This window comes from Canis lupus, chromosome 2, assembly GCF_048164855.1.
Source record: "Canis lupus baileyi chromosome 2, mCanLup2.hap1, whole genome shotgun sequence".
NCBI classification, from domain to species: Eukaryota; Metazoa; Chordata; class Mammalia; order Carnivora; family Canidae; genus Canis; species Canis lupus.
The window spans coordinates 32,211,958-32,233,339 of NC_132839.1; the positions used below are offsets into that span (position 1 = coordinate 32,211,958).

Below are 21,382 nucleotides of genomic sequence, written 5' to 3' on the forward strand. Positions count from 1 at the left end.
TGTCCACTCATTTATTCCTTCCCCTATTAAATAGTCATTGAATACCTCCTGTGTGTAAGGCACTGTTTCTAGGTTTTTATCTTCTGTGTCCAAATGTGTATGCAGGTAACTAATTCCACTTCTGGTATTTAAAAGAGACACTAAAGTGCTTTTCTTTTATTATCAGCCAAGGTATATTTTATTCAAACCATCTTTTTTTTCTTACTCAAGAGCAGCCTTTTCATGCCTATGTATTTCACTTTTAAGAGAATGAAGCATTCAAACTAGAACCGTATTAAGCAGACATATTAGGAAATGATAATCCAGTTATTTATGAAAGAATTTAAAAGTAAAATTTCCCTGATTTTCTCATGGCCAAGGACTGATAGGTTTTAGAAATCTAGAGTCTGACTACTGGAGGCTATTTTCTTTGATTTTCTCTTTTGGTTTACAGCTCAAAAGAACAACACTGATTCATTAGACATAGAGGAAGCAAACCAGCACAAGGTATAGCCCTATTTAGCAATAAACATGCTTATAGAATGAACCTGCTGCTTATTTTAAAGATTATCAGAATGGAAAGAAAGATGGCTAAAGCATCTATCAGAAACAGTGACTTCGCCTTTGCTTTTAAGAAATTTTGGAATAATTATATGACAATTAGGGCGTTCTGGGCTGTTAGTTTGGGAAGCAATTGAGTAAATACAGCATGTCTTGGCACACTGGTATATCAGTAGCCATTTCCTTTTTCCTCCTCTTTATGGAGCTGTGAGGTTTATCAACCATGTCGATTTCCTCTGGCCTAAGCACAGGACAGGAATCAAAGGTGTAGATCTATTCCTTCAAATTATATATGGTGGGCGGTTAGTCTTCATCTGGTACTTGGGTTGTGGTGAGTGAGAGGAAATGATGTCCCTGTTTTAATCATACCAACCCACAATGATATTTTCATGAAGATCCGTTTGGGAGCATATTGGTCTCCTTGATGTTAAATCCCTTCTTCTGCCTTACCTATAGTCTGTCATAAATACTAGATGAAAGAACTATCTAATTCTGGCTCTATCTATATAACAATTGAGAGAGGTGTGTGTTTTTCTAAAGCATTCTTGTTTGGTTACACTTAAAGCCCATAAAAATGAAGTAGATTAAATTTTTTATTATGCTTAATAGTATTAATATTGCTAAATATTGGCAAAAACAAATTAAAATGTGAGGCAGAAAATACAGATTAGTACACATAATGAGTCTAAGTCTACTACATTTGCTTTTCTCTCTTAGTCTTCTTTTTTGAAATATTAGGTTGTATATATCCCATCAGGCCCTGTGGTTAGATCAAATCATAAAATTGAGTGGAGTAGTGGTTCGATTTATCAACAATCCTGAATTGAGTATAGAATTAGAGCTGAAAATAAAGCTAACTATATGTTTTGTTTCTTTAGAAACCAAAATTCAGTTCTAAAAATCTCATTGGGTTTGTTCGTGATGAAAATTCCAACAGACAGAAGTCAGAACATGTAGAAGTTGATAAAGGAAGTAAAGAGGGTTTATTTATAAATAAAGAAGTTGTATATGAACATTACCAAAAAGATTCCAAAGACACAAAATTTGGTAAATTCAAGCATAGGCAATCAACTTTTAACGAAATACACTCTACTAGAAGACTCCGAAAGAAGGGTCTCCAGAATATCAAAGGCGTTAATACAAGTATGTCTAAAGATAAAGGAAGAAGAAACACAGGACAGAAAAGAACTCAAGTGGATGATCCAAAACAAGAAATATGCATTCCAAGAAAGGCAAGAGCTGTTTCTTCTTCCAGAAGAATAAACAGATTAGTTACTGGTCAGCCAGATACTCTCCAAGCCTTTGATGACCTTCCAGAAAAGTCACATAAACTTTTTAGCCCAGCTCTGTCAAGCCTGAAAAATGGATTAGGTAACAATATTGAGGCTTGTTTAGTTCCAAAAGAGACACATATCCAGAGCCTGGATTTATCAGATAATCAAGAAATGAAATTCTTAGGATCCACTGACCAAGAAGAAGCTGTTCTTTTCTCAAGACTTTCCTTACAGAAAGAAATCAAGTTACCACTTGTTACTACAGATCAGCAGCCTCACACTCACCAAGAACAACAGCACATTAGCCCTTATAAATCTCCTGAAAACAGTAACCCAGGTAAAAAATGTGAGAACCTTAGTAAGTGGGAAAATTCTTTCGTATCCTTTATAAAGGAAAATTTTAATAATGTTGATGATGATGATTGCTTTACCTCTGAAAAGACTGTAACATGTAAAACAGTGGTGTGTTCTACAGGTTGCAAAAGCCACTGTAATTATAAGGAGAATGTAACAACTAGAAAAGAAATGGATTTTCAACAGTTTGTCCCTTCTGAAGACCATTTTTCACAGGAAAATGAGTTAAAAGTATGCAGTCTAACCATACAACAGGAAGCTGTTAATCTTTCTGATTCAGATAATACAATAGGTCCTGAACAACGTGTTGCCATTTATGAACAATGCAAATGTAAAACTTCTTTTGATCACTCACATGGCAATTCTGAGCATACTTCCCTGGCTTGTCCACAAACATTTTCAACACAGGAAGCTTCAAAGTTGACTAGTCATGTGAAGCTATTCAAAAGGCCTCAAGATTTTAGCTCCAGAGCACCAACTCCTTTAATAGATCAAACAGATATTCATATTGTGGAAAAAGTAAATGAGAGAGAAGACCCTAAAAAGAATTGCAATGATGGAAGCCGGAAAACAAGTTCTTCAAATGGACCTTTATCCACAGTTGTTAATTCTCAAGTAATAGAAACAACTGCAGTAGAAAAAAGGAAACAAGATCTTCCAAAGAGCAAAACCATACATGATACAGTTTTTTATTCCACTGACAATATCAGTAAGGAATTGACCAACATTTCACAACTTAGACAAAAAGAAGAAAAGGAAATTTCTCATAAAGCAGGTATTAGTAGTATTGCTTGATTTGTACATATCTCCTACAGATTTACATATTTTATAGAAATTTGTAACTGAATTTATGCCAAACTGACAAGAATGAGGACATGTGGACTATATGCCAAACTGACAAGAATGAGGACATGTGGACTATAATTTGGGGATGCTGTTAGTTAAGTAATATTGTTTATTTTGAAAATAAACCATTATTATGAAAGACTGTTGCTAAATTGGTATTGACAAGTTAATAAACAGTATATCAATTTTTTTGTTTCTTTTTATTATAGCACTTATTTAGTATCAGTTAACCTAGCATTTCCATAGCAGGAAATTGTTAGCTCTATTGATTTCAGTGATTCTGTGTTCCCGTCAGAATTGCTCCAGCAAACTTTGTTATATAAAAACATTTTTTAAAGATTTTATTTTGAATCTTTTAAGATTTTATTTATTTATTTGACAGAGAAAGAGAGAGCACAAGCAGGGGGAGTAGCAGGCAGAGGGAGAGGGAGAAGCAAGCTCCCCGAGGATCCCATTCTGGGATCAAGCATGACCCAAGCTGAAGGCAGACGCTTAACTGACTGAGCTACCAAGGCACCCCTAAAGATTTTATTTTTAAATAATCTCTCTACCCAACCAGGGCTGTAACTCAAGAGTCTCTACATGCTCTACTGACTGAGCTAGCCAGGTGCCCCTGAAAACATTTTTAAAGGCTTTTATTCCTTAAAAAATAAATAAAATAAAGTAAAATAGAATAGAATAAATCACTCCAGCTAGGAACAGAAACTTGGAATGGTTATGAGTTTTTCTAATCACGTAACCAGTGAGGAGAACTGCAGCACTGATGTTGTAAAATGTTTGTTTTTTTAGATGAGGAATTAACTAGTAATATCAATGGAGATGAAAGCACTATGAGAAATGGTGAGAAAGAAGAAAAAACAGATTCTGAAATTCACATGTCTAATATCCAAGAATGCAAAAAAGTTCAGAATTTCAGAAAAAGACAAAATTTATTGAAAGCTACCCGCAGCCAAGGTTTGTCTTTCTATACGTGTATAGATAAAAGTTGACATGATCAAGCCCAGCAGTATGCTCTACTTTAGGGAATTTCTTAACTTTCAGATTTACTGTTGTTTTTTTTCCCTCATTCAATAAGTTATAAGATTATTTCAGCTATATTTTTTCAGATGGTTTTACAATAAATATAAAGTAAACTACTTGAGAATTTTTTAGTCCTCAGATACATTCTTACCATGTTTCTGCCTGTGACTTCTAATTTGAAATGTTAGAGGAGGTAAGACAGACAGCCAGAATACTGAGTGCATGTGGTGCACCTGAATCGTGCCCAATCCCTTTGATGCTCCAATGAGCCCTTTCACTATAAGGGAAATTAAAGAGTAGCCTCTGGTTTCTTTTGTCAGATGAACGAACTGTGTGTGTTTGGCGGTATGGACAAGTTAACCATATCTCGACAGGTCTTAGAGCTAGTTCTGTGGCTAAGCCAGGCCACTTCAGGTTAAGTAGTAAGGTTTATAAAGGTTAAATGAACTGAAAAGTTTACCTATTATGTATTAGGAAGTAGGAAGACACATTCTCTGTGATCTTGAGCTTCCAGAGACTAAAAAAATAGATCACATATAAAGTAACTGAAAGCTGAATATTTCTTAGTTTATTACTTTATTAATAAATATTATTAATACAATTATTAAATATATTACCAATATTTATTAATTAATGAATAAAGTTTAATGCTACTAAGAAGCACTCAGCATTAACCATGGTAAACTTTGTGAAGAAGTTTTTTGTGAAGTTAGTGTGGGTGCTGTTTGTTTCCTTTGCAGTTTCTTCTAGATTGTATTTTAAAATTTCAGTTACGTGCTAAAGAAATATATGATGACAGTTACATGGAGGAATTTTTGACTTTTTGCTCCAAAATGTTTATCATGTGCCTTCCTTCTTTGCTACAACACACCAAGAACTAGGTGAGAAGATTTGTACCATTCATAGTAACAATTATGGGAGAGATTTTTCAGTTCAAACTTGCAAAATACAGGTCTGCTGTTTTGGATATTTCATAATTTTTTAAACTAATTTTTTTTCTTAAAGATTTTTATTTATTTATTCATGAGAGACACGGAGAGAGGCAGAGACACAGGCAGAGGGAGAAGCAGGCTCCTTGCAGGGAGCCCGATGCAGGACTCGATCCAGGACTCCAGGATCATGCCCTGGGCCGAAGGGAGGTGCTCAGCCGCTGAGCCACCAGGGATCCTGGATATTTCATAATTTTAAAATATATTCTCTATAGATGTATATATAGTATTAAAAATATATAATAGATATGTCTTTACTCTTCTAATAAAAATTCCTGAGTACAAAGTTGTAAGAGCATTGTGATTTTGTCTGGATGTCAATGGAAGGTGGACATGAGGCTGTCAGTCTTTCCTGTGGTTGACATAACTGAAGATTCCATCTTTTAGAGAATAATTCTCTAAACTTTTTACCTCTTGACCTGAAATTATATGCCTAGTTGCTGGCATTTAGGAAATGGAGCAGGGAGCATGTTTTAAGGTTTAATACAGGGGTTCTCAAACCTAATCTTGCATCAGAATCACCTGGAAAGCTTGTTAAAACAGATTGTTGGGCTCCACCCTCAGAAAGTCTGATTCATTAGATGTACTATTAGTATATAATAGTTTCAACATTTTCAAACTTAGCAATTTAAAACAACACACGTTTTTTATCTCATAGTTGCTGTATATCAGGTATTGGGCATGGCTTAGGCCCATCTTCTGCTCAGGATATGTCATAGGCGACAGTCAGGTTGTGGTCAAGACTAGGGTCTCATCTGAAGGCTCAACCAGGGAAGGATCCATTTTCAAGTTCATTTGGTTGGTGTCAGGATTCAATTCCTTGAGGGTTGTGGCCACCTTGTAGTCATGCTCAGTTTCTTCCTTCATGAGTTGTTCCAGTAAGTCCTCTTGGTTCATCAAAACACGCAAACTGAAGATGATAGAGCAAATTTGCTAGCAAGTAGAAAATTTTACAATCTCTTATAACGTAATCAAATAAGTGAAATACCCTCAATATTGAGGTATTCTTTTGGTTAGAAGCAAATTATTCAAGAGAGGGGATGATTCAGGCCATAATACCAGGAGATGGGGCTCGTTAGGAGTTACCTTAAAGTCTGCCTTCCACAGTAGGCTTGTGAGGTGGGCTGGAGAATTAGCATTTCTAACAAGTTTCCCAGGTCATACACTGCTAATTTGGGACTACATTTGAGGACTATTTATTAAAAATAAATATTCCTTTCTGTTTGATCACACTAATCCTCTACTTTGTCTTCTGTCTCACTCTGAAGCTTTTCTGATGTGGTTTCTACAGAAAATAAACCTTTAGTTTCCTGGCTTGGAGATGGGGACTTTGGGTAAGAGCAATGGTTGCCAGACAATTCAGCGTTGGGTGAAGGGAACTTGGGGTCCCAACTTCTCTCTATAAACTTTCAGTCAATCTCCATATTTTTACCCAGTTCCATGCGTGCTGCCGTTCACCATGCTTGATACCCCCAGGTGCTGGATACAGGGAGATCTTCTTCCTCTAATTATTTTTGCAGGAATTTGGGTTGAGGCATTTCCTCTACTTTATCAAGGCAGTTAACTCTTCTTCATTAGTGATTTTCCAGTTCCCAAAAAGTTATTGAAGTCTTTGTCCTGTGTCCTCTTCTATTTTTTTTATGGTGTTAAAAAAAATCCTTTACTATCATTTTAGCATGGTTTGGGAAAGAAATTGAGGGGAAAACATGGTCCTTTTTTTTTTTTTTTAGATCCAGCTTAATTCTCTCTAAGTTGTGGTGCAAGGAAAAGATTTTTTAAAGAATCTTTGGGTAATGATGTTGTGTACTGCATGATTTATGAAAGAAAGAATGTAATGGGCCTTGGTTCATTTTTTGGTGTCTTTTGTGTTCAGAAATACACATATTGACATAGATAAGAGCTATAAAGAAGAGTTTTATAAAATCAAAGTTTGTTTTAAGAAAAATTTTATCCATTGTTAAAGGACTATTAAGAGTGAAATGAGGGTAAAATTGAAGCAAGTTTGTTTTAATCAAACTTATGATAGAGTGACTAAGCAGCTGTTAGAATGAATTCAATGTGCTTAGATGCTCTGCAATTCCTTCACAAGTTATATATATATTTTTAAAGATTTATTTATTCATGAGAGACAGACACAGAGAGAGAGAAGCAGAGACACAGGAAGAGAGGAGAAGCAGGCTTCATGAAAGGAGCCCGATGGAGGACTTGATCCCAGATCCGGGGATTACACCCTGAGCAGAAGGCAGACACTCAACTGCTGAGCCACCCAGGTGTCCCTCGCAAGTTGTATTTTAAAACAGCAATAGCAATAATGATGTTGATGTATGTTTTATATAGTGCATCCTACTTAGGATATTTTGAGGAAGTTGCTGTGTATTTTCTAAGCTCCTTTGTAATGATCAGCATTTAGCAGAAAAGTAGTCTCAGTTTTGCTTGGCAAATTTACAGAAATGAAGACAGCTGGGATCAATAAGAGGCGTGCCAGAGGGGAGAGCCGGCTTCATTTGGCTGCCAGAAGAGGAACTTTGTCTCTGGTGAAGGCTCCAATAGAATCTGGAGCAGATGTGAATCTAAAAGACAATGCAGGTTTGGATTCTTGAAATTTTCATTGTGTTTATAACTTGAACTCCCTGAAATCCACATTTCATCCACCCTACCCCAGTTTTGATCCTGGCTGTTAACTTTGAACTGTCTTAATAATATATCATTTAATTAATAGTTAAGTTCATCTTGTTTTTCACCAATTGCTAAAATAACCTCCTCTGAAATAGTTTTTAACTTACATGTGGGAGCATTCAGAGGGAGTATACATATTGGAGAGTAAGGAGAGCTTTATTTAGGTCTTTTCCTTGGAGATCTTAATACTATTCTCTCACTTTGGAGAAAATGTCAGTTTTTTTCCATTTCCCTGTTCCCTCTCTTTCTCCTCTCTTTACACTATTTGTTGTCTCTTTCCTTATTTTTATTTTCAGCCTCCATTTTTAAATTCATCTTCTAATATTTTGCTCAAGCACGAGAAAGTCATATGTGAGGTCTTAACAGAGGGAAAATCTCAAATATTGATTTCAGGCATTGTATGTCATTTTGAAGAGATATGTGACAATGCAGTGATACAGATAGGGAAGGCAGACTTGATCTTATTCTATTTTAATATCTAAGATGAAACAAATTGACATTTTTATTTACTCTAGTCCCATTATATTTTATGTTCTGTGAGTCTTCTATTTTGGCACTTGGATCAACCAATCTTTTTGATGAGATTGGTTTGTTTTAAAAATTGAAACATTTTAGGGCCATGGTTTTCAATATTATTTCTTGTAAATACTTAGTATATATATTTGAATCAATATAGGTACTCATTGCAATAGTGCAAATTACCTTAATAATGAAGATACTAAATGAATGTTGGTTTGTAAGCAGCAGCTTGTTTTGTTCTTTTTTCCGTTTTTAGGTTGGACACCACTTCATAAGGCATCTACTAAGAGATCTAATGATAAAATTGTAGAGTTGTTAAAAGCTGGTGCTAATGTTAATTGTGAAAAACTAGGTGGGATTCTTCCCTTACATGATGCTGTTGCCAACAATCATTTAAAGGTAAAATGCACATCAGATTGGGTTCCTATTACTTTTTCTTAGAGAAACAAGTGAAGAAAATGAAGATATTTTAAACTGAGCATTAAAGTGATTCCTCAGGATGCCTGGGTGCCTCAGTAGTTAAGCTTCTCTGCCTTCGGCTCAGGTGGGCTCAAGTCATGATCCCGGAGTCCCAGGATCAAGTCCCACATCAGGCTCCCTGCATGGAGCCTGCTTCTCCCTCTGCCTGTGTCTCTGCCTCTCTCTGTGTGTCTCTCATGAATGAATGAATGAAAAAGTAAATAAATAAATAAAATATTAAAAAAAAGAAGAAGAAGAATATCAGAAAGGGGCACCTGAGTGGCTCTACCAGTTAAATGTCTCACGCTTGATCTCAGCTCAGGTCTTGATCTCAGGGTCATGAGTTCAAGCCCTAGACTGGGCTCCATCCTGGTTATGGAGCCTACTAAAAAAAAAAAATAATAATAGTAATACCAGATGAGTGGGCTATCATCCAGAGTTTTTTCATTTGTTTTCTCATTGTGTTTTTGATTTATATTTTGCTGATGGTGAATGATGCGGAACATTTTCTTTTTTTTATTATAAATTTTTTTTTTATTGGTGTTTGGAACATTTTCTCATGTGCTTGTTGGCCATGTGTGTCTTCTTTGGTGAAATTTCTGTTCATGTCTTTTGCCCATTTCATGATTGGATTGTTTGTTTCTTTGCTGTTGAGTTTAATAAGTTTTTCATAGGTTTTGAATACTAGCCCTTTATCTGATATGTTGTTTGCAAATATCTTCTCCCATTCTTTAGGTTGTCTTTAGTTTTGTTGACTGTTTCTTTTGCTGTGCAGAAGCTTTTTATCTTGATTAAGCCCCAATAGTTCATTTTTGCTTTTGTTTCCCTTGCCTTCATGGATGTATCTTGCAAGACATTGCTGTGGCCAAGGTCAAAAAGGCTGTTTCCTGTGTTCTCCTCTAGGATTTTGATGGATTCTTATATCACATTTAGATCTTTCATCCATTTGAGTTTATCTTCGTGTCTGGTGTAAGAGAATGATCTAGTTTCATTCTTCTGCACATGGCGGTCCAATATTCCCAGCACCATTTATTGAAGAGACTGTCCTTTTTCCAGTGGATAGTCTTTCCTGCTTTGTCAAATATTAGTTGGTCATAGAGTTGAGGGCCCATTTCTGGGTTCTCTATTCTGTCCCATTGATCAATGTGTCTGTTTTTATGCCAGTACCACACTGTCTTGATGATCACAGCTTTGTAGTACAACCTGAAATCCAGCATTGTGATGCCCCCGGCTCTGGTTTTCTTTTTCAGTATTCCCCTGGCTATGAATAGAAGGGAAGGGAGAAGAAATGGGTAGGAAATATCAGAAAGGGAGACAGAACATAAAAACTCCTAACTCTGGGAAACGAACTAGGGGTGGTGGAAGGGGAGGAGGGCGGGGAGTGGGGGTGAATGGGTGACGGGCACTGAGGGGGGCACTTGAGGGGATGAGCACTGGGTGTTATTCTGTATGTTGGCAAATTGAACACCAATAAAAAATAAATTTATTATTTAAAAAAAAAAGTATTCCCTTGGCTATTCGGGGTCTTTTCTGATTCCATACAAATCTTAAGATTATTTGTTCCAAGACTCTGAAGAAAGTCATGGTATTTTGATAGGGATTGCATTAAATGTGTAAATTGCCCTTGGTAACATTGACATTTTCACAATATTACTTCTTCCAATCCATGAGCATGGAATATTTTTTAAAATATTTTATTTATTCATGAGAGACACACAGAGAGAGAGGCAGAGACACAGGCAGAAGGAGAAGCAGGCTCCATGCAGGGAGCCCAATGCGGGACTCAATCCTGGGGTCCAGGATCACGCCCTGGGCTGCAAGCGGCGCTAAACCGCTGTGCCACCGGGGCTGCCCGAGCATGGAATATTTTTCCATCACTTTGTTTCTTCCTCAATTTCTTTCAGAAGTGTTCTGTAGTTTTTAGGGTATAGATCCTTTACCTCTTTGGTTAGATTTATTCCTAGGTATCTTATGCTTTTGGGTGAAATTGTCAATGGGATTTGCTCCTTTATTTCTCTTTCTTCAGTCTCATTGTTAGTGTATAGAAATGCCTCTGATTTCTGGGCATTGATTTTGCCGAATTGCTGTATGAGTTCTAGCAATCTTGGAGTGGCGTCTTTTGGGTTTTCTATGTACACTATCATGTCATCTGTGAAGAGGGAGAGTTTGACTTCTTTTTTGCCAATTGAATGCCTTCTATTTCCTTTTGTTGTCTGACTGCTAGGGCTAGGACTTCTAGTACTATGTTGAATAGCAGTGGTGAGAGTGGACATCCCTGTATTGTTCCTGATCTTAGGGGAAAGGCTCCCAGTGTTTCCCCATTGAGAATGATATTTGCTGTGGGCTTTTCATAGATGGCTTTTAAGATGTTGAGGAATGTTCCCTCTATCCCTACACTCTGAAGAGTTTTGATCAGGCATGGATGCTGTATTTTGTCAAGTACTTTCTCTGCATCTATTGAGAGGATCATATGGTTCTTGTTTTTTCTCTTGTTGATGTGATCTCTCATGTTGATTGCTTCTCATGCTGAACCAACCTTGCATCCCGGGGATAAATCCCAGTTGGTCATGGTGAATAATCTTCTTAATGTACTGTTGGATCCTATTGGCTAGTTTCTTGTTGAGAATTTTTGCATCTGAGTTCATCAGGGATATTGATCTATAATTCTCCTTTTTGGTGGGGTCTTTGGTTTTGAAATGGAAATATATGGATTTTTTTTTATAATGATGGAATGTTTCTGAGTCATGGTTATAGTAGTGATTACTCCAGTAAAGCTGATTTAAAAAAAAAAAAAAGGCAAGGGGCCTACTTCTTGGTCACCTAATTTTTGTCATGTTCTTTGTTCCTTAGGTCTACCCCATCATGTTACCTGGAACTCTCTCTCAACTATAGCTTTCGCCTTGCCTGCTAAATGCCTTTTTGTGCTGTTGCTATTCTCTTACACTTTTGCCTACGCATGAGCCTTACGGCAACAGCTGTTCAGGGTCCTATTCCATCTGAGCTGAGCTCTCTGTGTCTTCCAAACTAATATATTAAATGAGTCCATGTTAACACATTAAAGGTCAAAGCCTTCCGATAGGAAGGCCTCATCTTAACACACAAAATAGTCATTATTAATATGGTGTAATTTTTAAGTGCAGAAAAGCTTCCTTTGTTAAAGAACAACAACAAAAAAACTACCTTTCTCCCTCCCAAATATATAGTAATGGAAAGAGAATATAAGGAATCTGTATTTTTAAATAATTCCACAGGTGACTTTACTGATAACTCAGGCTTAGAAACTCCTGGATTAATGAGGTACTGCTCACCCCCTCTTTTTATTTTTTAAAGATTTTTATTTATTCATGAGAGACCAGAGAGAGAGAGAGAGAGGCAGAGACACAGGCAGAGGGAGAAGCAGGCTCCATGCAGGGAGCCTGATGTGGGACTTAATCCTGGGTCTCCAGGATCACACCCTGGGCTGAAGGCGGCACCAAACTGCTGAGCCACCCCTGCTGCCCACTCACTCCCTATTTTAAAAAACAAAACAAAATACTTTTACTCAGACTTCACTAAGTTTTTATCAAAAATCTTTCTAGGAGACTTTCTTCATATGCTATTTATTATCCACTGTCCCTCATTACTTAAGTTGGTCTTTTTACTCCTCTAGAGAAAAAGGGGGCTTAGGGGACTTTCATTAAGAATCCATTAGAGGTGGTGGAAGGGGAGGTGGGCGGGGGGTGGGGGTGACTGGGTGGCGGGCACTGAGGTGGGCACTTGACGGGATGAGCACTGGGTGTTATTCTGTATGTTGACAAATTGAACACCAATAAAAATAAATTTATTAAAAAAAGAATCCATTATGAATATGGTATTTGACAGAGGCTCACATTTAGGTCTTATAGGTGATAAAAATGAGGTTCAAATGGTAAATAACTTGCTCAAGGACATAGCTAGTAGGTATCAGGAATGAGTTTTGTATGCTTGATTTTAAAACAAACATATTTTCTCTTAAGCTAATTTCTCTTGTGCGAACTCTGGGCTGATGGGATAAATGAGGGGCTATCCTTATCATCTTCATTGGCCCATTTACTCCTAAATTTCTCTGTTTCTCCATACCTGGACATAAGGAGAAAAGATAAGCCACTAACACAGAGCATAGCTCTATTTTAAACAAAATCCTGACCATGTTTTTCTACTCCGGTTTTTCAGTGATTTGAGTCCCTTACTTGACTCACACAGATGGAATCATTGGCTGTTTTTCACTAGTTGACTTATACCATAGCTAATTAGTAACATCTTTAACTTTGATAATTTACAAACTCCCAATATATAACAGCTTTGAGTTATTCAGAGAAACCTTATTTATGTTAGAAACCATCCCCCACCCAATGTTACAACTTCTTTGACCTCAGTTTCCTCTTCTGTAAGATGATCAGGTTGGAGTAGATTATTTCTAAATTTCCTTTTACCTTTAAGATTCTGTGCATATAATTCACTTATTTAGGACACATAACAAATCTATTCAGATACTATTAGAAGGGTCATTGGATTTAGAAGCTAGCTCATTAAACTTCTTGAACAAGTAACATACCTAAAATATAGTGATGCAGGTTGGAGGAAAGGACAAAGGGCTCTGTTAAAGAGATAGAGTCAGTCTTGTATATCATTCTACCTGTGTGTGCTTCTTAACTGCAATGAAGGCAGCATCTCTGGTATTTTCATGTCATTGTTTGGTTCTTCTTGAGGACAGGACAGGCCAAATCATTAAATTATTTTATAGCTTTCATATCAAATTTAATAAAAAATTTTCTTGGCTAGCATTTGAAACTTCTTTTGATAACTTTTAATACTTTGATAACTTTTAATAGTGGTGTATTATAATGAAAGCAGAAATTATTGATCTTAGGTGTCTGTAGGGATAACTTTGGAAAAATACCTTGTAGGCAGCTGAGATTCTACTACCACATGGAGCAAACCCAAATCAAAAGAATCAAAAACAGAAAACTGCTTTGGATGAAGCAGATAATGAGAAAATGAAAGAGCTACTGATATCTTTTGGTGCAATTGAGACTGATAATAGAAATGAAAGTAATGCTACAGTCACTGGTATGTATGTCAGTATTGCTTGCTATCTTATACAAGTGTATACATACCTCTGCTTAGAAAAATAAATCTTCAGATTTGTAGTGTAAATTGTTTCATAACTGGGGTAAATGTTTTGTGTGCTTACTAAACTCTTGAAAAGCATTATTTACTTTTGGAACTTAGCATTTCCAAACATGGTTTAATTTATATACCATATGATCCTATTGGATTGGAATTACATGTTGAAATGGAGCCCATATTATTCATTAAACAATTATTAATCTTTACCATTGAGTCTGTGATAGAGATTTAACTGAAACCACACAGATTGGCTTACTGTTAGTAAGGCCAGAAAATGTTGATATTATATGAAAGTCTTTGCAATTAAGATACCGTTACTTCAAAATTTATAGTGGTGTATGTGACAGTTGGACTGATGCCAACTTTTCAATAATCTAACGTTTTGATGCTAGAATATGAATTTGTTAATAAGCAAATATACTTATATGTGTATGTGTAAATAGAGTATAAAAATATTTCAAGGTAATTTATAGCAGGGCAAAATTTTATGAACCATTTTTTAAAAATAGTTTGCATTTAAATAATATAGTGAACTATCTATAAGAAATAAGCATGTTGTGAACACTAATATAGAAAACACATTTGTTAAGCACCTGCCAAGCAAACTAGGTACTTGCCCATGGGAAACTTCGAGTCTTGTGGGAAGGTCAACCAGAAAACAGTTAAACACAATTTATTAAGTGTTGAGGAGAGTGAGTTGTTCTTCCTTTTCTGTTCTTTTCTGCATGAGCCTTGACTCATAAGAGAAACCCGGGAACATACCTGCTCCTTCTCCCTATGAGGTGGAATAATTGGGGAAAGAATCCCCATTACACAGTTTTCCCCTAGCCTACCACTATCCTTACCAGTTGTTTTTCAAGAGAAGAATTATGTTACTGATATTATTGGTCAGAGCTAAAGATAATCACTGTCTCATATATTACTAGTGAGTTAGAGCACATATAGGTCAAAGTCAAGACTGATAAAAGGTTCCTCTTTTCATTGTGTGCTACTATATAGTAAGTTTATAGGGTCAGGGCCTTTCTTAGAGCCCCAGCCATGTCTTTCTCCCTCTCCACAGCCATATTTGGAATTATTGGGCACTCTGTTGTGAAGTGCTATATATCTATTCCCACCTGTCTGTTGTTTCTTGTGTATACATTTCCTTGGTCAGGTACCCTAAAGGGATGAGGGATGTAGGGTACAATACTTATATGAAGAAAGGGAACCCAGAATGAGAAAAGGATGAGAGACAATGAATTGTAGGCATAATGATTAAGAGCATGGATTTTGGAATCAGATCTGGTTTCAATACTGCTATGTGACTTGAAGGAAACTTCCCAAATCCCCCTAAGCTTCATTCTCCTCTTCTGTAAAATGGATAGAATAAACTACCTATCTTACAGGGCTTATATGAAGATTAAATAAGATTAAATAAGGAAAAGAGTTTGACATTCAATGTGTGATAAGTTTTTGGTAAATGTTAGCTGTAATCAGTCAGTTGATAGTAATAATAATGAGATGCTGAACATTAAGATATTATAGTAATTGCAGACTTAATTTATTCCTTCTATTCTTGTCACCATTAAAATTGGTAAGATGAAGCTACATTATTGTATTTTCTAATTTTAATTCTTAAAGTCAAAATTCCTGCTGTCCAACGAAAAAGGCATAAGTGGTGTTTTTGTGATGACTGCAACACTGTTGATCCACCTTCTCTTTCACAAAGAGAAAAAAGAAGAGAAAGCTATCCTGTGGTGAGTGAAGTTGAAATCCTTCCATTTTTCGCTTTAGATAGTATCATTCTATGGGCCAGCTAGCCATTGGTTATTGCTGATACTCTTTCCATTTTAAGGACACACAGGTTGAAAATATTTTTTGTAACAAGAAAATAATATAGTTAATGAGCCAAGAAAATATGTCATGTAATTGACTCACTTATCTGCATTGAATACAGAATTATGAATTAGCTGCTATTCTTTAAAACTAGGTTATGTTCTTTCTTTTTCACCTTCTCTCCGTCAGCATTTATTTTTTTTAATAAATTAATTTTGTATTGGTGTTCAATTTACCAAGATACAGAATAACACCCAGTGCTCATCCCATCAAGTGCCCCCCTCAGTGACCGTCACCGATTCACCCCCACCCCCCACCCTCCTCCCCTTCTACCACCCCTAGTTCATTTCCCAGAGTTAGGAGTCTTTATCTTCTATCTCCCATTCTGATATTTCCCACACACTTCTTCTCCCTTCCCTTATATTCCCTTTCGCTCTTATTTATATTCCCCAAATGAATGAGAACATACACTGTTTTTCCTTCTCCAATTGACTTACTTCACTCAGCATAATACCCTCCAGTTCCATCCATGTTGAAGCAAATGGTGGGTATTTGTCTTTTCTAATGGCTGAGTAATATTCCATTGTATACAGAAACCACATCTTCTTTATCCATTCATCTTTTGATGGACACCGAGGCTCCTTCCACAGTTTGGCTATTGTGGACATTGCTGCTAGAAACATAGGGGTGCAGGTGTCCTGGCATTTCATTGTATCTGAATCTTTGGGGTAAATCCCCAACAGTGCAATTGCTGGGTCGTAGGGCAGGTCTATTTTTAACTCTATGAGGAACCTCCACACAGTTTTCCAGAGTGGCTGCACCAGGTCACATTCCCACCAACAGTGTAAGAGGGTTCCCTGTTCTCCGCATCCTCTCCAACATTTGTGGTTTCCTGCCTTGTTAATGTTCCCCATTCTCACTGGTGTGAGGTGGTATCTCATTGTGGTTTTGATTTGTATTTCCCTGATGGCAAGTGATGCGGAGCATTTTCTCATGTGCATGTTGGCTATGTCTATGTCTTCCTCTGTGAGATTTCATGTCTTTTGCCCATTTCATGATTGGATTGTTTGTTTCTTTGGTGTTGAGTTTAATGAGTTCTTTATAGATCTTGGAAACTAGCTCTTTATCTGATACATCATTTGCAAATATCTTCTCCCATTCTGTAGGTTGTCTTTTAGTTTTGTTGTCTGTATCCTTTGCTGTGCAAAAGCTTCTTATCTTGATGATCCCAATACTTCATTTTTGCTTTTGTTTCTTTTGCCTTTGTGGATGTATCTTGCAAGAAGTTACTGTGGCCAAGTTAAAAAAGGGTGTTGCCTGTGTTCTCCTCTAGGATTTTGATGGAATCTTGTCTCACATTTAGATTTTTCATCCATTTTGAGTTTATCTTCGTGTATGATGCAAGAGTGGTCTAGTTTCATTCTTCTGCATGTGGATGTCCAATTTTCCCAGCACCATTTATTGAAGAGACTGTCTTTCTTCCAATGGATAGTCTTTCCTCCTTTATCGAATATTAGTTGACCATAAAGTTGAGGGTCCACTTCTGGATTCTCTATTCTGTTCCATTGATCTATGTGTCTGTTTTTGTGCCAGTACCACACTGTCTTGATGACCACAGCTTTGTAGTACAACCTGAAATCTGGCATTGTGATGCCCCCAGATATAGTTTTCTTTTTTACAATTCCCTTGGCTATTCGGGGTCTTTTCTGATTCCACACAAATCTTAAAATAATTTTTTCTAACTCTCTGAAGAAAGTCTATGGTATTTTGATAGAGATTGCATTAAAAGTGTAAATTGCCCTGGGTAACACTGACATTTTCACAATATTAATTCTGCCAATCCATGAGCATGGGATATTTTTCCATCTCTTTGTGTCTTCCTCAATTTCTTTCAGAAGTGTTCTATAGTTTTTAGGGTATAGATCCTTTACCTCTTTGATTAGGTTTATTCCTAGGTATCTTATGCTTTTGGGTGCAATTGTCAATGGGATTGACTCCTTAATTTCTCTTTCTTCAGTCTCATTGTTAGTGTATAGAAATGCCATTGATTTCTGGGCATTGATTTTGTATCCTGCCACGCTCCCAAATTGCTGTATGAGTTCTAGCAATCTTGGGGTGGAGGCTTTTGGGTTTTCTATGTAGAGTATCATGTCATCGGCGAAGAGGGAGAGTTTGACTTCTTCTTTGCCAATTTGAATGCCTTTAATGTCTTTTTGTTGTCTGATTGCTGAGGCTAGGACTTCCAGTACTATGTTGAATAGCAGTGGTGAGAGTGGACATCCCTGTCTTGTTCCTGATCTTAGGGGAAAGGCTCCCAGTGCTTCCCCATTGAGAATGATATTTGCTGTGGGCTTTTCGTAGATGGCTTTTAAGATGTTGAGGAATGTTCCTTCTATCCCTACACTCTGAAGAGTTTTGATCAGGAATGGATGCTGTATTTTGTCAAATGCTTTCTCTGCATCTAATGAGAGGATCATATGGTTCTTGGTTTTTCTCTTGCTGATATGATGAATCACATTGATTGTTTTACGAGTGTTGAACCAGCCTTGTGTCCCGGGGATAAATCCTACTTGGTCATCGTGAATAATTTTCTTAATGTATTGTTGTATCCTATTGGCTAGTATCTTGTTGAGAATTTTTGCATCCTTGTTCATCAGGGATATTGGTCTGTAATTCTCCTTTTTGGTGGGGTCTTTCTCTGGTTTTGGAATTAAGGTGATGCTGGCCTCATAGAATGAATTTGGAAGTACTCCATCTCTTTCTATCTTTCCAAACAGCTTAAGTAGAATAGGTATGATTTCTTCTTTAAACATTTGATAGAATTCCCCTGGGAAGCCATCTGGCCCTGGACTCTTGTACCTTGGGAGGTTTTGGATGACTGCTTCAATTTCCTCCCTGGTTATTGGCCTGTTCAGGTTTTCTATTTCTTCCTGTTCCAGTTTTGGTAGTTTGTGGCTTTCCAGGAATGTGTCCATTTCTTCTAGATTGCCTAATTTATTGGCGTATAGCTGTTCATAATATGTTTTTAAAATAGTTTGTATTTCCTTGGTGTTGGTAGTGATCTCTCCTTTCTCCTTCATGATTTTATTAATTTGAGTCTTCTCTCTCTTCTTTTTAATAAGGCTGGCTAATGGTTTATCTATCTTATTAATTCTTTCAAAGAACCAACTCCTGGTTTTGTTTTGTTTTTTGTTGGTTTTTTTTTTTTCCTCCTGGTTTTGTTGATCTGTTCCACAGTTCTTCTAGTCTCGATTTCGTTGAGTTCTGCTTGAATCTTAATTAACTCTTCTTCTGCTGGGTGTAGGATCTATCTGCCGTTCTTTCTCTAGCTCCTTTATGTGTAAGGTTAGGTTTTGTATTTGAGTTCTTTCCAGTTTTTGAATGGATGCTTGTATTGCGATGTATTTCCCCCTCAGGACTGCTTTTGCTGCATCCCAAAGATTTTGAACAGTTGTATCTTCATTCTCATTAGTTTCCATGAGTCTTTTTAATTCTTCCTTAATTTCCTGGTTGACCCTTTCATCTTTTAGCGGGATGGTCCTTAACCTCCACGTGTTTGAGGTCCTTCCAAACTTCTTGTTGTGATTTAGTTATAATTTCAAGGCATTATGGTCCGAGAATATGCAGGGGACGATCCCAATCTTTTGGTATCGGTTCAGACCCGATTTGTGACTCAGTATGTGGTCTATTCTGGAGAAAGTTCCATGTGCACTTGAGAAGAATATGTATTCAGTTGAGTTTGGATGTAAAGTTCTGTAGATATCTGTGAAATCCATCTGGTTCAATGTATCATTTAAAGCTCTCGTTTCTTTGGAGATGTTGTTTTTAGAAGACCTTTCGAGGGTAGAAAGAGCTAGATTGAAGTCACCAAGTATAAGTGTATTATTTTCTAAGTATGTCTTAACTTTGGTTATTAATTGACTGATATGTTTGGCAGCTCCCGCATTCAGGGCATATATATTGAGGATTGTTAAGTCCTCTTGTTGGATAGATCCTTTAAGTATGATATAGTGTCCCTCTTCATCTCTCACTACAGTCTTTGGGGTAAATTTTAGTTTATCTGATATAAGGATGGCTACCCCTGCTTTCTTTTGAGGACCATTTGAATGGTAAATGGTTCTCCAACCTTTTATTTTCAGGTTGTAGGTATCCTTCTGTCTAAAATGAGTCTCTTGTAGACAGCAAATAGATGGGTCCTGCTTTCTTATCCAGTCTGAAACCCTGCGCCTTTTGATGGGGTCATTAAGCCCGTTCACGTTCAGAGTTACTATTGACAGATATGAGTTTAGTGTCATCATGATATCTGTTCAGTCCTTGTTTTTGTGGATTGTTCCTCTGAACTTCTTCTTAAAGGGGAATTTTAAGAGTCCCCCTTAAATTTTCTTGCAGAGTTGGTTTGGAGGTCACATATTCTTTCAGTTGCCTGTCTTGGAAGCTCTTTATCTCTCCTTCAATTTTGAATGAGAGCCTTGCTGGATAAAGTATTCTTGGTTGCATGTTCTTCTCATTTAGGACCCTGAATATATCCTGCCAGCCCTTTCTGGCCTGCCAGGTCTCTGTGGAGAGGTCTGCTATTACCCTATTATTCCTCCCCATAAAAGTCAGGGATTTCTTGTCTCTTGCTGCTTTAAGGATCTTCTCTTTATCTTTGGAATTTGCAAGCTTCACTATTAAATGTCAAGGTGTTGAACGGTTTTTATTGATTTTAGGGGTGGATCTCTCTATTGGTTATGGTCTTTAGTTACTTCTTCTCCCATGGAGCCTGCCACTATCATATTGTATCTTCACCCACCCACTCCCCCAAAGAAGTTCTAGGATGCATAGTAGGTAGAAAAAACCCTGGAACCCAGGCAGAAAAGAGGAAAGCAACTGGGGTTACCCAACCTGGAATCTCACATGGTTTATAGTGATTGTGGTTGCTGCATGTGAAACTCCTCATATAATAGTGAATTTTTACAAAAATAACATAGTAATTGCTCAATAAAAAATGTCAGTTAAGATGTGTATGTGTAACTTGTGAAAAACATAAAGCTTACTAGAAACTAACTTCTTAAGAAAGTAGCATCCCCAATTAAATATTATTTTGAATAAGACTGTTGAGGGGCCTCTGGGTGGCTCTTTGGTTGAGCATCTGCCTTTGGCTCAGGTCGTTATCCTGGGGTCCTGGGATTGAGTCCTGCATCAGGCTCCCTGCACGGAGCCTGCTTCTCCCTCTGTCTGTGTCTTTGCCTCTGTCTGGGTCTCTCATAAATAAATAAATAAATAAAATCTTAAAAAAAAAAACACCAAAAACACTATGTTGTTTAGACTTTTCTTATATGCTTTCTGTTAATCACTGTCAAGAAGACATGTCATTCATTGAATCTAAACTATTAATCAACAAAATATTTCATTTTAAGTGGTATTCAAGCTAAATTGCATTTGCCTCAGCACTTCAAAAATGTTTTACATTTTTTCCTGGTATCTGTTGTGAAGGACAGAAAGTCAGCCATCAATCTAATTGTCATATCCTTGTAGATACTCTGTCTTTTAATTTTAGGGCTTTTATGTACTCCAGTTTCACTAAGTTGTATCTAAATGTGGAGCATTTTTATTAATTATACTCAGACCTAGAAATGCTCCTTTAATCTGAAGGCACATTTCTCATTTGTATTTCAGGAACTCTCTCTGTCCTTATACCTTTGACAGTTGCCCCTCCTCCATTCAGTATTTTTCTGTTTTGGAACCTCTATTCAGATGTCT

The 21,382-nt window shown here is 36.9% G+C and overlaps 1 protein-coding gene across 8 annotated transcripts in view; it reads left to right on the top strand.

Moving 5' to 3' along the window:
- ANKRD31 (ankyrin repeat domain 31) overlaps positions 1-21,382 on the top strand; it is a 118,928-nt gene that overhangs the window by 63,727 nt on the left and 33,819 nt on the right. For 5 of the 8 annotated variants that reach the window (XR_012015920.1, XM_072795029.1, XM_072795037.1 and 2 more), the window contains 7 exons: positions 434-486; positions 1,419-2,943; positions 3,804-3,968; positions 7,472-7,609; positions 8,475-8,617; positions 13,603-13,765; positions 15,446-15,561. Coding sequence is in view for 7 of the 8 variants with exons in the window: in XM_072795029.1 (XP_072651130.1) it covers positions 434-486; positions 1,419-2,943; positions 3,804-3,968; positions 7,472-7,609; positions 8,475-8,617; positions 13,603-13,765; positions 15,446-15,561 (2,303 nt within the window). In the remaining variant the exon portion in view is untranslated. The remainder of the gene's footprint in view (positions 1-433; positions 487-1,418; positions 2,944-3,803; positions 3,969-7,471; positions 7,610-8,474; positions 8,618-13,602; positions 13,766-15,445; positions 15,562-21,382) is intronic. The other 3 variants (XM_072795060.1, XM_072795073.1, XM_072795075.1) reach the window with 3 other exon arrangements.